A 16,370-nucleotide genomic window follows, 5' to 3' on the forward strand; every position below is an offset into this window, starting at 1 on the left:
GTGGCCAGGGTGTGAAAGTCTATAGAACTGAGCAAGGCCTGACGCTTCTTTGCACGATAGTAGAAACCTGTTGGTTTTTAAAGGTCAAAGGTAAGGAGCAAACGTGCCCCCATGCTAGGGCGCACCCCACGTGCTGGCCAGAAGCCAGGAAGAGATCCATCAGGTCACAAACACACAAGAGCATAGTGCTTTTTCTTTTCTTTTCAACCTCCTGGTAAGCTCCTGATGCACAAGTGAGACCATGCCCTGAGGGGAGTGATGGAGATGCTAGTACATGCAGGACTATAGGGGAAGGCCCACCAGCTGCGCTTCGCAGTCCCCCACCTTCCCACCGCTCTGGCTCCCCTCTCCCTGGCGGGTGGAGTGACGTCTGGCAGCCTGCATGCCTGGTCCAGGTGTGCAGTGGAAGGATGGATAGGAATGTGCCTCTGGGGGAAGACCTTGCCTTCATCAGGTTGGTGCCAGCTTGCTCCTCGTCCTCTGTGCCTGTGCAAGACAGACGCACGTTAGTCACGGGCACTGCTGAGGGTTCAGGGCAAACGCCTCTAAACATCTGCTGTGAACTAGAGGATCTGCAAGAACGGGGCTGCTAGGATGCTCAGCACCTTTCAAGTGTGGGGGTGAAGGGGCATCTTCTCTTCCCCATTGTACTTACAGTCTCCTTCAGTCACTGTTTAGGTCACTAGGTCAGGAAATGTTTCCATGGACGAATGAACAGAATGATGTTTGAAATGCAAGGTCTGGAATGTGGTGGTTTCTTGGGAAGAAGAATTGTGGCCCAGGAGAAGGGCAAAGAGGACCCGGATGTGCCTATAAATACTGACAGGACCCGTAGGAAGCCTTACTTAGCCTCAGGCCAGCAGAGAGCAGAATGGAAAGTCCATGAAACTGAGGCATCTGAGTTCTTATGCTTTTCATGTGACTCTTGACTCTTGGTTTCTCATACGCCTGACTGTGGGTCAGAGGACAGAATTAGGAGGTAGAAGACTCAGCTGATCCCAGTCCTGGCACCAAGCTCCCGGGTATGGGCCTTAGGTTGTGGGGTGGGGGGTTCAGATGGCTCTGACACCTTCCCTTACACCCCAGCTCCTCTCTGCTCCAGGGAGAGAGAGGGGCTCCTGCAGGGCGTGTCAGTTCTTGATCTCCCTAGTTGGCTGCAGCGGTCTAGGCTTGCTGTGGGGAGGGGCCTTGCCTGAATGTGCACAGTGAGTTTAGGGAGCAGCCTCTCTCCAAGCCCCTGAGGCTCTGTGATTTCCAGGGAACGTGTGTTGCCCAGGTGCTGCCTACCCAGCAGCTTGCACAATCCCAAGTCAGCACAGGCTACTGCAGGGAGGTCCGGCGGGAGCAAGCAGAGGGGAGGGGCAGGCTGGGGGAGGGCCTGGAGGCTGTTCTGGGATGACACTACTTGGAAGGGCTGGAGAAAGTTCCTTTTCTGGATAGTGGGGCTGTGGCCCTGGTTTTTTTTTTTTTTTCACCTTGAAGCTGCCGCCTAATTTTTAAAAATAAGTGGGGGAGGGGAAGGAAGAAAAGATATAAAAATGAAGAGAAGCCTCATGGCTGCACCAAAGGAATCTATACTTAAAGGAAATGTCATGAACTGAGTGATCATCCAGTTACTTTTGTCCCTTCCTTTTAGGGAGCTGACCCAGAAGTTGCAGTATCTTGGAGCTGGGACTGGAAAGAGTTAAGGTCTTGAGATGGAAAAATGGGAATGACTAATTCCTAAAATGGGTACTTTTATTCATTTGTTCTTTAGGAAGTGAGAAGGTGCCTGGCTAGGCCCCATGCCTGGGGGTCAGCTTTGTAGTCACTGTGATCCTGCATGACTCAAATGCGTCTGTGGGCCAGGGACTAGGACAGGGTGCTGCGCTGGGCGACAGAATCCAGAGGTGCGCTGGCTGAGGGAGAGGAGCACAGGAGGCAGAGCAGCCCAGGAGGTGGCTGTGTTCAGCCAGCAGTGTCAGGTCTGCCAATGCCACACCGACACAGGGGACACCAAGCCATTGCCACAGACAGTGCAGGGCAGAATGGCCCTGGCCGGGAAGCAGGGCAAGGCGGGCAGGCTGGCGGGCTGGGGCAGAGGGGAAGGTGCGGTGGGCTCTGTGAAGAGAATCCTAATTGCATCCCCACCTGTTCAGATCGCCCTGGCTTGGGACCCATGACTGACGGGAATTGAAGATGCTAAGTAAGAAGGGAGAGGGCTGGGGAAGGGTGGGGACACGCTGTGTACTCACCCAAGCTTCCTCTTTGTCTGGGCTCCTCCGCTAACCTGTGGCAGCACGGGCAGAAACAACACACCGAGGTCACACCCAGGGTCTTCTCACCGCCTGGACCTTCCTGTAGGGGGCTTTCCTGACCCACCCACTCCTGGGACTTCTGGACCTGCCTCTCCCCTTTGTCACTGGAATGTTGACTTTTCCCGACCAGGTATGATAATGGGGTAGAGTCATACTATCTACAACTGCCACAAAGCAGCCACAGGGACAGAGATGGAGAAAGAGAAGGAAAATGATATAATAATAATGAAGTGGAAACAAAGCCCCTTTAAACCTAGGGAGCAGTTAGTTACCTAGGAGGGCAAAAGTCATCTGGTTCTGAAAGTTAACCAAGTGAAAATGAGGGAGCCTTTGATTGGGGCAGTCTTTCCCTCCTGCAGATGTGTCTGTTGCGGCATGCCAAGTCATGCTCTAGCTCACCCTGGAATCTCAACACTGCCTGGACCCTCAAGAGCCTGTGTCTATTCTCACAGAGGGCCGCTGCTGTGCAGACACGTACCAGGGTTCTGTAAGTGTGCAAACTGCATTTACAGCTCCCAACACTGGGGATGGGCAGGTCCTGGGAGAGGAGGTTCTGAAGGACACAGGAGCATAAATGAGGCTTTGGAGTAGCCGAGATGACTTTAGGGCTCTGAGGATTAAGTTGTGTTAGTCTATCCTTCATCCTGGTTACACTCAGGGTGAGGAAGGTTCCCCAGTGGAGCAGAAGCATTCCCCAAGACACAGCCAGACAGAGCCAGGGTAGAACAGGGAGAGGCATGAGGTAGGAGTGAATATGGTTGGAAAGTCTGGCTTGGTCTGAATTCTTAAAAAGTGCCCATTTGACTCTCACAGGTTTTGTACTGAGCAGACAATGTTTGCCTGACCAGGTGCTGACCAGGTTGTGTTTAAATTAAGTCAGCATGATTTCAATCCCAAAGAAACAAATATTCTCTCTTTCCCTCTCTCTTTATGCTTGATAGTAATTGATCTCTAATGCCCAGATGACCGTAGTTACTACTAGGTCAGTCTACAGTAAAATTTTATGCCTAGATCATGGCAGAGAATCAGAAGGTCCACCCATAAAAACACTTGGTCTTGCTATGACACCTACCTAAGAGCTACATTGTAGCTTCAGGGACATATTCTAGGACCTATATAATGTTGACACTTTTTTTTAAACTCTACTATCTCTCATCACAAGTCTTAACATTCTTGCCCTTAGGGATGACACCAAAAAGCCACAGAAATAAAAATTCAGGCTTTCGCACAAAAATATTTCATGTAGACACACACAAACTCTGGTATGTGCACTGAGAGAGAGAGGAGATCCAAGGGCAAGATGCACAGACAGAGAAGAGATGTTGACAGGCAAATTGGGTGTACCCCTGGGGCCAGGAGGTGCCTGGCAGGGGAAACCACACCCAATTCATGTGTGAGGTGCAGCCCACTTTCAGACTGGGGCCAGGGCTAAGGCCTAAGTGACAGGCAGAGTCCTAGGTTTGCTTTGGGGAGTGGAGAGAGACTTAGGAGAGGCATGGGCAAAGCTACTGGGGAAAGGAGGATGCATGGGAGAGGAGGCCAAAGAAGCAGCTGTTACGTCTTCACCTAGAACATTCCACATGAATGCTGGGATTTGGTTGGAGTGCGCTTGTGTGCGTGTGTTTGGAGCATGTGTTTAATAATGTAAATTTATCTCTGTGCATCTCCTCTTCACCTCGTGCCCTTCTGCCTTCTTTCCTGTCTGCACGGGGACGTCGGTCATCTCTACATTTCTACGTAGCATTTCTGGATGTTTGCAACACTGCTGCTCTCCAGTTTTACCTTTTGATATCAGTGCCAAGTATGTCATTCTCATCAATCCATCACAGCTGCTGTCCACCTTCCCCAGGCCTGGCTCTGATTCACTAGATGAGTTCAGCACCTGCAGGATGCTTTTCCTCTTCTCCCGGTGTCTTCCTCAGCGGTTTCAGTGCCCTTGCCGACAAATTCCTTGCTCCCTGAGACTCCAAAGACCTCCCTCTGTTATCCACACTAGCCGCTCTGGGTCAGCAACACTGCAGACCCAAGGACCTTCTCTTTCCATCACAGCATCCTCGCCTGCATCTCCCAATCAACTTTCTCCCTTCCTTACGACCTTTCCACTCCACTTAGTTTACTAGTTCTGCTCAGACTAACACATGGGCGTTGGAGCTAGAGATACCTGGGCCAACTCCAGGCTCTGCAATTTGTTACCTGGCAGGTGATTTCACCCCTCTAAACCCCGTCTCGAATTCTTCCCTCAGGGGGCTGTGAAATCAGATGAAGAGGGTGTGTTATGTGCTTAGCATTAGGCAGGCACCTGTGAGGGCTCGTGCCCCCTCCTCCTCCTCCTTACTTTCATCTCCTTGGAGTGACAACTCCATTCCTCTCCCTGATAGGGAGCTCTCTATCACATCATCCTGTTTATTTCCTTACATTTGTTCATTTACTGACAGCCTACTAAGTGCCAGGCACCGTTCTGGGCACTGGGAATACAACATGAACAAAACGGACTAAAATCTTCACCTTGGGAACCTTACACTGTGAAGGAATCCAGCAACAGACACATTAATGACAGAAATAATAGCTAACTCTCAAACGTCCGAAGACAATTTTGTTATCTGTTCAGTGTAACAGAAGGATGAAGATTAAGAGCATGAAGTTTGGAGTCAGAAAGACCCAGTTCAAGCCCAACTTCTGCCATGTAATAGCTACATGAACAAAATCTCTCTGAGCCTGTTTCCTCTTCAGTAAAATGGGAATATTCTGCTCTATCTCACAGTGTTTTTAAGGATTAGATGGGATCATACATGAATATCATTCCGTGCTCTTCCCATGTGACAAATATTAAAAGGTTTTATATAAAATGAAATTAGGAAGGCGTTATTGTCCTTTGCTGACACCTTTCTTTCATTCTTCAATGAAGCCATAAAACCATTTGGCTATTCTAGCTCACAATAATCTCTTCCTTTTCAGAAACCCTTATTGTAGTAAACACTCAAAGTTTTATGATTAACTTTTTCTGTCATTTCATTTTATCTCTTGTTTATTTTGCATATCTTAGTCTTGCTTTCCTAACCAGATTATAAATTCCTTGAGGCAAGGGGTCATGTTTTGTGTTTTACTGTATCTACTTCCTGTATCCCAAACATCTATCACGGTATCAGGAAATCAGGAAGCTTCTGTTGATTGACAGAACCACTTGTAATGGTAGGATAAGACTTGACCATCATATATGGGAGAAGCAGGTAGAAGGAACTTGGGTGTCTGAAAGCTTTGGGAAAGGTGGCAGCAGGAAGGAACGCAGAAATAAACGGGGGTTTCATCCGGGCTACACAGCTCTGCTCCCCATTCAAACTAGGGCTACTGCTGAGCTGCCTTTACCTCTCTCTTTCCCATTCTGCATCTTCTCTTCTTCTTCCTCTGCACCTTCCTCTGCTGTGAAAACAAGTCCAAGGAGGCCAGTGACCCTTCGGCACAGCACAAGCATAGAAGGAGGGCAACTTCTGAGGCTTGGGATGAAACCCCATCTAAAGGCTTGTGGCTGCAGGCCTCCAAGGGTGCTCAAACTCACCCAGTCTGCACCTGTGTGGTCCACGCCCCAGCACTGTTGAATAGAGAAGCCCATAATCCCTGAGCCCACTGCTGCTGGCTCCAGGTGACCATGGTGGAAGTTTGGGGGGTGCTTGCCTCTACTCTATCCCTGTTTTCCCTAAGGTGATGACATCTAGCAGGGATACATCTATTATCTTGTATTCAGGTTCAAGAAAGCAACTGTAAAAGTACATAGTGGGGGAATACCTAGATTAACACTGGTTTCTGAAAAAAAAAATCCAGAGGTTATAGCTGATGACAAACTTAAAATGACTGCACAGTGCAAAGTGGCTGTGTAGGAAAAGCTAATGCCATCTAAGGTGCTTTCCCAGGTGCCCACATAAGGGGCCACAGATGCTCTGGGCGCTGCAGGGACGAGATCCCCTGTGATAGACAGCAGTGTGCTCAGCCCTGGGCGCTTAGAATTGGGGCCTTGGAAAACTGGGCCACATCCTGTGTGGTCAAGCAGGATGGTAAAGTGAAAATCACGTCACATTCAGAATGGCTAAAGGAATTGGGTATAGGAGCCTAAAGAAGACAAGACACTGGAAGAGCCCTGTCATCTGCCATCAAACACTCAAAAGGCTAACCCCCAGAGGAGGGACTGAACTTATTCTGGGTAGCTTCCAAGGAGGGAACAAGGATAAATCAGTTACAGAAAGCCAGATTTTGGCCCCCAATTAAGGAAGAACTTTCCAGTGATTAGACTTAGTCATGGATGAGCTCACTGGAAATATTCAAACAAAGGACTTTTATATTGGATGGCAAGTTGGATAGATGACTTCTGAGACCCTTTCTAATTCTAGGATTCTGTCATTTGTGAAAATGTTTTTTAAAAGATGAGAAGGACAAATTACGGATATATATAGTATGTGTATACTATAGAGAATATATGTACAGATAATCTGAATATCTACTCTCATCCTAACAAAAAACCTGTAAAATTATTAATATTCTCAAGGAGATAGTAAAAAGGTGTGGGTGTTGGGCAAGGCTCTTCCATTCATTAAGAAATGGTCACTCTCACATGTAAAGGGAGTTTATTTCTGCATTTTATAGGGATACTGTGCCATGTGTGGATTCAGTGCTTGGGAGAGTAGAGCATCAGGGGAAGAGGCCTCTGTGGGACTCTGGGTTTGACATGTCGTCCTACGTGGGGTAAAACATTGGCTTACTGTTCTGAAGACCTAAGTTCTAGGACCAGCCTTGCCCCTTCAAGCTGCAAGACTTTAGGCAGATTGCTTTTCCAATAATTACTCACTACCTTTCTAAAGTTAAGGGGACTGGAAAATGTGATCTCTAAGATACCTCACAAATTACACTCTATAGTTTTGTTAAAACAATCCTTTCCTACTATGAGAGATTGCTGAGTATCCCTATAAACTTTTAATTTTTGTGAAGCTGTTTGGTCTCTATGTGCTTATGTTTAATGATGTCCAGTTACTGCTCAGCCTGGTGTGATGAGCTCATGAGCCACTTATTTTGCATAAACCCTACTAAGTGGCCATGAGGCACAAATGTAGTTAATTTCCATGGCCAGAAATCCCCTAAGAAATTCCCTCAATGTGGGATTTCTGGCATCAGTAGGGAGATATGGGGAAGGGACCTTCTAATCACCTGTGAAGTCATCCCTGAAGGCCATAACCTCTTCTGTTTATGTGTGGGGAGCAGGGCTGTGTGTCTGTTGGGGGTTGAGAAACTACCAGAATGGAGAAGTGGCACCATAAAGCTGCCTGTGCAAGAGAATCAGCATCTTACCTTAACTGGAAAGACCAACTTAGGCCACACACTCATTCTCTTCTATGTGAAAACAGGCAGTCTTGAGAGCAAAGCTGTGGGCTAGACCTTGGCATGACAACCCTAAAGGCATATGCTCTCTCCTATAAAGGTCTGAAAAAACACCCAAGGGTTGCCTTCCCTAAGAATGTTAGAATAAGTATATGTGTATAAATGGTCCATGGAAAAGCTGCTTTATATTTTTATGTAATAACCCTGTTAAGCTACTTCAAGGTATTGAAAAGCACTACAGCGCTTAGGAAGGGAAACCATTTGTTTAATACATAACATGGAAATCCCCCCGCTGTAAAATATTAGTAAATATCTGGCAGCTATGTAATTGATGGAGTCACAGGGATTCTTGGAGATATCATGATACGTGAATGGTCTTTTATTTTCTCTCTCTTTCCTAGGTTTTATGTAAGGTGACATGCCATGAGGTGAAGTTCTCTGGGAAGTCTCTGAAGTGGCTGAGTGATGGAGAGGCTGAGAAAGAAGTCACAGGTGAGACCGAACATGAGGCACAGCGGAGGCGACAGACTCGGGTCACCGACTTCGAATGAAATCTGAGCCTAGTCACGGACAAAAGGAGGGAGTAGGGTTTCAAAACCAAATCAGATAGGAGAGAGCAGAAAGGCAGCTGGGAGAAAGTCCTGAAGCTTTTGTGGCTGATTCGGTTCCAGACCTCCAGGAAAGCTTCACAAGGAGCTGGGCAGTCAGGCCTGGGGAGAGAGCGGCTGTGGACAAAGCACAGATGGAGGACAGAGTGTGTGGGGGGACTGACTGTGCCTAAAGGGCTGGATTTCTTTAAATTCAGCATGTGTTTGCTCCGTAAGAGCATTCTTAAGACAAGCCTGAACGCGTCATCGTCTCTATGCGATCCTGGGCGGGAAGGGCTCTGGGGTGGAGATGTCCAGTGTGCTCCTAGAAGGTAACAGCTGAGTGGTGAGATGAGGGGGTGTGCCAGGTGGTGAGGCTCTGCTGGTGTAGGGAGGAAGGGAGAAGGGTGCAGGTGCTGAAGGGGAGACTGGGCGGGAGCTCTGGGTTTCACCTGAATGGAGCTCCTTCACCAGGGATGACATGGTGTTGGTGATGGAGTCAGCAGCCACCAGCAGGTCATTGCGGAGGTTCCTCCTCGTACCTGAGGGGAGTCAGAGCAGATGGCAATGCCGGGGTGGGTGGGCATGGAGGAGAGATGGCCCAGCAAATGCCTCAGTTCTGCCAGGCCTGTGGACCTAAGGGGGTGGGGCAGCTCCACCTGCCCCCAGGCACATCAGGAACACGAGGCACCTAAGTCCACAGTGCTCTCTCCCTCTGCCTCATGGCCTGAAGAGCAGGACCTGTCAACTCCATGCTTTGTAGCCACCATACAATGAGAAGAGTTGGGTTCCAGAACAGGCATTCCCCCCAAGGTGTTCCTTAGCCTCAGGTGGGACTGTCCTCTCCAGCACACCTCCCACCTCCTTGTCTCCAACCCTAACAAGACTTCTTTCTTAACCCCCACTTAGCATTGCTGGTCACTAGCTCCTCAGACAGCTGTGGCAATCCCATGCTCACTGTGCCTTGAGCAAGGTCCTGTTTGGAGTACCACCCTTTCTTCTTATGCTTGTTCTAAAGACCTTCTATGCCAAATACGTGACTTTGGGAATTATTCCATCCAATTCCTCTGGAGCAGGCAAAGCCCAAAGGACAAAGTACTTCCCACAACCCAGAAAAAAGGGCACAGGACCCCAGGAGGCCTGTTCTTGCCACATACACAAAGCCCGCAGACCTCCCATTGAGACCGGCTCATCTATGAGAAGGGGACAGCACTTGACTTATTATTTATACTGTGTGAAAATCTGATCATTTAAATCTAAGAGCACAAAAGAAAAGAAGCTAGAAAAATCTCAGCAGGAACCTTGTACATGTTTCCAAGCCCCTTCAGCTCCCAATGTACTCTGATCCAGAAACTCACCTTGTGCAAAGGCCTCCTGCACATCTCCCCCAACTCCGCTCAGTGCATCCTGTGGACAGTGGGTGGGCGTGGAGCCAGCTGACGTGGAGCGCACTGGCATAGGCATTGGGCGGCCGCCTCCGTGAGTGGGAGACGTACGTGGGGACCCTGTGGCTTGAGCCTGGGAGATTCAAAGAGATAAAACATGTTCTCTCAGGTATCTGACCTCTTTGAGGAAGGAAGAAAGTCCTTTTTCTCAGTCAGTCTGAACCAGCCAACAGGCCTCAGTTCAGTGGTACATGGTCATCATGTTTGAAAGGAGGAGGTCAGGCTGCCTCCAGGACTGGAGAGAGGAAGAAAAGAGAAAAAAGGAAGAGGCGGAGTAGGGGAACAGAACACCACAGAATAGACCAAGAATGGGAGGGAAAGAAGAGGCTAACACAGGAGGGCTGTTGGGCAGACTGAGCAGAGTGGTTGGGTTGGGGATCTGGGAGGGGCCAGCTCACACAGTGGAGAAATAACACACAAACATCTTTCATGTTTGTTTGCAAACACATTCATGTTCACATTCTCATTTGGTCTCCCAACAACCCATGGGTACGAAGGGCATATATTTTTATATCCATTTTATAGAAGAAAAACAAGGATGAAAAGAGTAGGAGCATTGTGTCAGGCAGCACAGCTCGCCTGTGGAAGACACGGGAATAACCTCTACGACTCCAGGGCAGCGGTATGCGCTCTGCAAGCCACAGCTCTCATGCCACCTGGAATGTGCTCCCGAGTGTGTGTGTTGGGACCTCAGCTGCAGGCTGCTTCCCAAGAGTGGGGTGTCAAGGCTTGGCACGCTGCACCTGCTGAACACACAGAGCGAGGTTTTCCGTGGGCCAACTCGTGGGGATAAGGTGAGAACGGACATATGTTAAGTAGAAACCGAACTTTCCGCGTGAAAGCCCTGGTATAGTTTTAGAGAAAACTTGGAACAATGGGATAAAATAAATAAAAGAAGAAAACTAGTTCAGGGCAGCTCACTGAGATTTGGGATCCACTGTTCCCCTCAAAGCAAGGGGAACTGAGTGTGGCAGGTAGACGGGGGTTTTCTGTAGAAGCCAAAGTGTGAGAATGAGTTCAAATGAAGATAGTTATCATTCTGGGGATCTAGATCATAAACCCCACATACAAACAGAATCCGCCCCAAGTAGGCACACTGGCCGAATGCACAAGGCTCACCTCAGCACTGTAGCCGTGTGGGCACTGAACTGAACAGAAACGGATTGTTCTCTGTGGTTTTTACTTGGAATCATTTGTGTGTGTGTATTTCAATTTGAGAAATTTAAAAAATACAGAAAACTAATAACCCATTCCAAATTGATAATTATAAATATTATATCAATTTTATTTCAACCAAATATGTTACAGATAAATCTGAAGACCTCTTTGATCACCAATTCTTTCCTGTCCCGTTCCTTCCTCTTATCTATTCAGAGGCAACTATTATCAAAGATTTTGGTAGAAAACTTTTTACCTAAGTGTACGTATATAACTATGAATAATATATATTTCATGCTTTTAAATTTTGCATGAATGGTATTATACTGAACAAATCATCTTGCAATTTGCTTTTATCATCACTTAGCATACTTTCTGAGATCTTTCTATGATACAAATAAATAAGAACTTAGACCCTTACATCATGTCGTATATAAAAACTAACTCAAAATAGATCATAGTAATGCTAAGAGCTAAAACTATAAAACTTCTCAAAGAAAGCATAAGAAAAATCTTTGTGACCCTGGGTTAGGCAAAGATTTCTTAGCTATGACTCTAAAACTATGATATGTAAGAGAAAAAATTAATAAACTGGCTTTCATCAAAATTAAAAACTTTGCTCTTCAAAAGACATCATTAAATAACATATGAATAAATTAAGTCAAAATGGATTAACAACCTAAATGTAAGAGCTGAAACTACAAGATGCTTAGAAGAAAACATGGGGGAAAGCTTTACAACCTTGGATTAGGCAAGGGCTTTTTACGTATGACACCAAAAGCACAACCTATAAAAGAAAAACTAGATAAATTGAACATCATCAAAAGCAAAACTTTTGCGCTTCAAAGGATATCACCAAGAATGTGAAAAGACAACCCAGAGAAAGGGAGGAAATTTTTGCAACTTATATATCTGATAAGGAACCTGTATCTAGAATATATAAAGAACCCTTATAACTCAATAATAAAAGGACAAATAATCTAATTTATAAATGGGCAAAGGGTCAGAATAGACATTTCTCCAAAGAAGGTAGAAGATATATAAATGTCCAATAAGGACATGAAAAGATGCTTAACATTATTATGTGTTAGGGAAATGAAAATCAAAACTATGAGACACCACTTCATACCCACTAGGATGGCTGTAATAAAAAAGACAGATAATAAATACTGGCAAGAAGTGCAGAAATTGGGACCCTCATATACTGCTAGTAGAAATGTAAAAACAGCCTGGCAGTTCCTCAAAAGGTTTAACATTGAGTGCTGTAATACCCAGCAATTCCACTCCTTGGTATATACCTGTGAGAACTGAAAACATATATCCACACAAAAATCGGTACCCAAATGTTCATATCAGCATTATTCAACATAGCCAAAAAGTGGAAGCAACTCAAATGTCCATCAACTGATCAATGATTGAAATAAAATGTGGTATAGTCATACAATGGAATATTATTTGGCAATAAAAAGAAATGAAGTATTTCATTTCTGAAATACTTTCTGATACATGCTACGACATGGATGAACCTTGAAAACATTTTGCTAACTGAAAGAAGCCAGGCACGAAAGACCACGTATTCTATGGATCCATTTATACAAGATGTCCAGAATAGGAAAAACCATAGAGACAGAAAGTAGATTGGTGGTTATCTGGGGATGGGATGGGGGTTTTGGGAAGGATGAGAGACTGCTAATGGGTACAGGGTTTCTTATTGGGGGTGAAGTGTTGAAAAATTGATTATGATAATGGTTGCACAGCTCTGTGAATATATTAAAAACCATTGAATTTTATACTTTAAAATAATGAATTGTATGGCAGGTGAATTATATGCCAATAAAACTATTATAAAAAAGACACCATTAAGAAAAATAAAAAGATAAGCCACAGACTGAGAAAAATATTTGCAAATTATATCTGATAAGGAACTTACGTCCAGAGCATATAAAGAATTCTAAAAAATAAAAAACAAACAAAAACCCTCTATAACTCAATAATGGGAAGACAACCCACCAACCCAATTACAAAATGGGCAAAGATTTGAATAGATATTTCTCCAAAGAAGATGTACAAATAGACTACTAATTACATAAAAAATGTTCAACATGAGTAGTCATTAGGGAAATGGATATTGAAAACACAATGTAATACCACTTAACACCAACTGAAATAGCTACAACCAAAAAGACTTACAATGATATGCAGAAACTAATACTTGTACATTGTTGATGAGATTGTAAAAGGTACAACCATTTTGGAAAACAGTGTGGCAGTTTCTTAAAATGTTAAGGCTAAATTTACCATATACCCAAGCAAATTCTACTTCTGAGTATCTACCCAAGAGAAATGAAAACATATGTCTAACCCAAAACTTATACACAAATGTTCATTAGCAACAATTTAATAGTCAAAAAGTGGAAACAACCCAAAAGCCCACTGACTGGTGAATGGACAAAATGTGATATATCCGTACTATGGGATACTATGGAATCTGTTTTTGCTACATATTTTTACTATTATTTAACGTCTATAATAATTTTCCATTAACAAATATGTTCTATCTTGCGAAATATTCTCTTTTATTTTTGTCAGCTGTTATAAAACATTATTATTTACTTTTTGAGGCTATGTATCTTCTCTTTCCAGTTAGTTAATAAACATATCATGAATCCTATTTTGGCCAGATAATACTATATCATCACATGTTAATCATTGTGTTTTTGGGACCCTCTAACTTTTATCCTATAAGTCCATCAACCCTCGCTTTTTGTCCATTTTTATGAGAGAGTGGGCAAATAATAATGGATAAAATTCATGACCTTTAAGATTTAAAGATGCTGCCTTCTAGGTGTAAGACAGAGTTGGAAAGGGCACATGAGTAGCCAGACCTAGTGGTTTCAGCCCCAATCCAAACTAGCTAAGGAAGCTGAGAAGAGAGGTGAGAGAATTTGCAGAAAGGGCAAGAGAGCCCACTGCAGTGGGCTGGCTTCGCAGGAAAGTCCTAGGAGGCTACATGGTTTGGAATGTGGGCGATCACTAAAGTGGTGCATACTGGCAGAGCCCAGGGCCTTTCCTGGGCCTCTGAGGGCTGAGTGGAGCAGAAAAGGTGGTTGCCTGGGTTGCTCAGGCAGCCTTGAGGAAAGACCCCTGGACCCCAGCAGCCAGTGGTCTTCCCACAGGCTGACAGTGGTATGAGGGTGACTGTGAGACACAGTGAGCCCAGTGGTCTCTCAGTCTCAGAGAGGGGTGAGGGCCTTGATGGGATCACATGTGGACCCTGGGAGCTGAGGGAGCCTGTGAATTCAGAAGCTGCAGTCACAGAACGAGGAGTGCTGCCTGCAAGAATCAGGCCTGGCCACAATCAAGGACATGATTGGACAACGAACTGTGGTCCAGGTCTCAAGCATAAATCAAGCTGGAGGTGTGGACACGCCTCCACTGAAGCCACAGGTCCACATTACAAGTCCCTGAAGTGCAATCTCAGGGCACAGGAAGGGGGATAAGAATCTCTAAGGGACTGGCTTTAGAGTTTGCCTGGAAATGCCTAGATTAAGTGTCCAGTTCAGACAGAGTGAGAACTCAAGATGGAAGTTAAACCCAGTCAAAGGAAAACAATGGCCTGTGAAATTCAAACTTGCTTCACTATGTGACAGTTATCTGCCATACCCTCAGAGGGCGAGCCCAGCATTAAGTACATGGTGAGTACTCATAAATCTCCCTCTGTGTGATTTGGGCCAGGCACTGATGCCTGAGAGCTGCATGCCAGAGTCACAAGACCCAAGGTGAACATACAGGCTGCTTTTGAGGAACATGAAACTGAACCTTTGCAAACATTTTAATATGAAAATGATGAGGGGGATGAGACAAGAGGGATGGGCAGGGTACACAGCCACATGTGGCTAAAACTCTAGGATTAGGAAGTGAAACCTACTACCCACCTTCAGCTTGAAAATAATCAGCCCCTCTGCCTGGGATCACTGCCCAGCACATGCCTTCTAAGAAAGATAAAAACCAGATTCTAGAAGTTGCCTTTGTTGAGAGAAGCTGAAAGAGAAAATCTAAGACTGCTGGGAAGGCATCATTTCCCCTAGGTCTCCTACCCCGGCCCTTGGCTTTAGGATCACACAGAATTAAAATGATGCTAGGACAGAGCTGTCAGGGCATTTCTGCAAATTCTGGTTTGGGCAGAGTATACAGTTTGGCATCCTGGTTGGGTCAGAGACACAAGTTATAGCCCACCAATATGCACATGCCTTAGCCAGGCCTGAGGTTGAGGATTCAGGAGTCTAGACACTGAAGCTGATCTTGGGTGAGGTCTACATTATGGAAGGGATGTCAACTAACTCTGCTAGCAGGTGGTTCTGACAAAAAAGCAAAACGACTGGCAAAGCCTCTTTCGATCTGTTGAAAGGATTGTGCTCTCTCCTGCTGTCAGGGCTCCACTTGCTGTTCTCCCTGCCAGGGGCATTACTCTCCTCTGTGTTGTCTGACTGGCTCCTACTGGTCCTCTGGGTATCAGCCTTGCTGTCACCTCCTCTAGGATGAGATGAGGTCTTTCTGAGATGCTCCCACAGAACCCTGTCCTTCCCCGTCACAGCACTATCTCACTTCTTAAATTTCATCTTCTGCACCAATGTGCTTAGCACAGGTAAATTCTTAAATGCCTGTTAAATGACAATAAAGTGCATCAAGTTTCTGACCCTTTTTCTTCTGTAATGGAAAGTGGGAAAGTAGCCAGAGCAGGCAATGATCTCTAGGGAGTAATAAATCTATGAGGCACCAGCAAATCTTTATGTGAAATACTTTAACTGGATAACTAAATGTGGTAGCCAGACCTCTGAGATGGCTCCTAGTGATCCCTCCCCTGGTTTGCACATCCTGGTGTGATCTCCTTCCCTTGAGTATGGGCTGGGCCTTGTGACTTGCTTCTGATAAATTAGACTAATGGGACGCCACTTCCAAGATTAGGTTATAAAAGACTCTGACTCTGTCTTGTGCACATACTCTTGCTCTCTCTCATTCTCTCCAGTGAAGCCAGCTGCCATCTCGGGAGCCAGCCTGTGGCAAGGAGCTGAGGATAGCTTCTAGCCATCAGCCAGCACTGAACAAACCACAAGGATCTGAATCCTGCCAACAACCAAGTGACTTGCTGAGCCTTGAGGTGACTGTGGCCTTAGACAACACCTTGATTGCAGCCATGTGAGAGATGCTGAGCTGAGGGACCCAGGAAGATAGTCCATGGATTGCTGCTGGCTGACAGAAGCTGTTAGGTAATACATATTTGTTCTCCTAAGCAACTAAGTTTTGGGGTGATTTGTTATGCAGCAATAGGGAAGTCAAACGCTAAGGTTAATTTTTAAAAATAGATTATTAGATCAGTCCCATATGATGACATTTGATTGATAGAGATGGTGGAGGAATTTTGAGACATGGGACACCAGGTCCAGAGGCTCTCAGAAAGACAGGCCAAAGACCCCAGGAAAAAGGCCTGTGAATGAGAAGAGAGGCAGGGATAAATAACCCAG

General features: G+C 45.6%; 1 protein-coding gene across 3 annotated transcripts in view; it reads right to left on the minus strand.

Annotated features, from left to right (window-relative positions):
- Positions 1-200: 200 nt before the first annotated feature.
- DTNB (dystrobrevin, beta) overlaps positions 201-16,370 on the minus strand; it is a 273,847-nt gene continuing 257,677 nt past the window's right edge. Inside the window, exons 16-20 of one of the 3 annotated variants that reach the window (XM_012652542.1) lie at positions 9,604-9,763; positions 8,698-8,787; positions 5,661-5,714; positions 2,235-2,269; positions 201-486 (exon numbers count right to left, since the gene is read on the minus strand). In XM_012652542.1, coding sequence (XP_012507996.1) covers positions 2,265-2,269; positions 5,661-5,714; positions 8,698-8,787; positions 9,604-9,763 — 309 coding nt within the window. In that variant the 3' untranslated portion in view covers positions 201-486; positions 2,235-2,264. The remainder of the gene's footprint in view (positions 487-2,234; positions 2,270-5,660; positions 5,715-8,697; positions 8,788-9,603; positions 9,764-16,370) is intronic. The other 2 variants (XM_012652543.1, XM_012652544.1) reach the window with 2 other exon arrangements.

The sequence above is a fragment of the Propithecus coquereli genome, unplaced genomic scaffold (genome assembly GCF_000956105.1).
Source record: "Propithecus coquereli isolate 6110/MARCELLA unplaced genomic scaffold, Pcoq_1.0 Scaffold39, whole genome shotgun sequence".
NCBI lineage: Eukaryota > Metazoa > Chordata > Mammalia > Primates > Indriidae > Propithecus > Propithecus coquereli.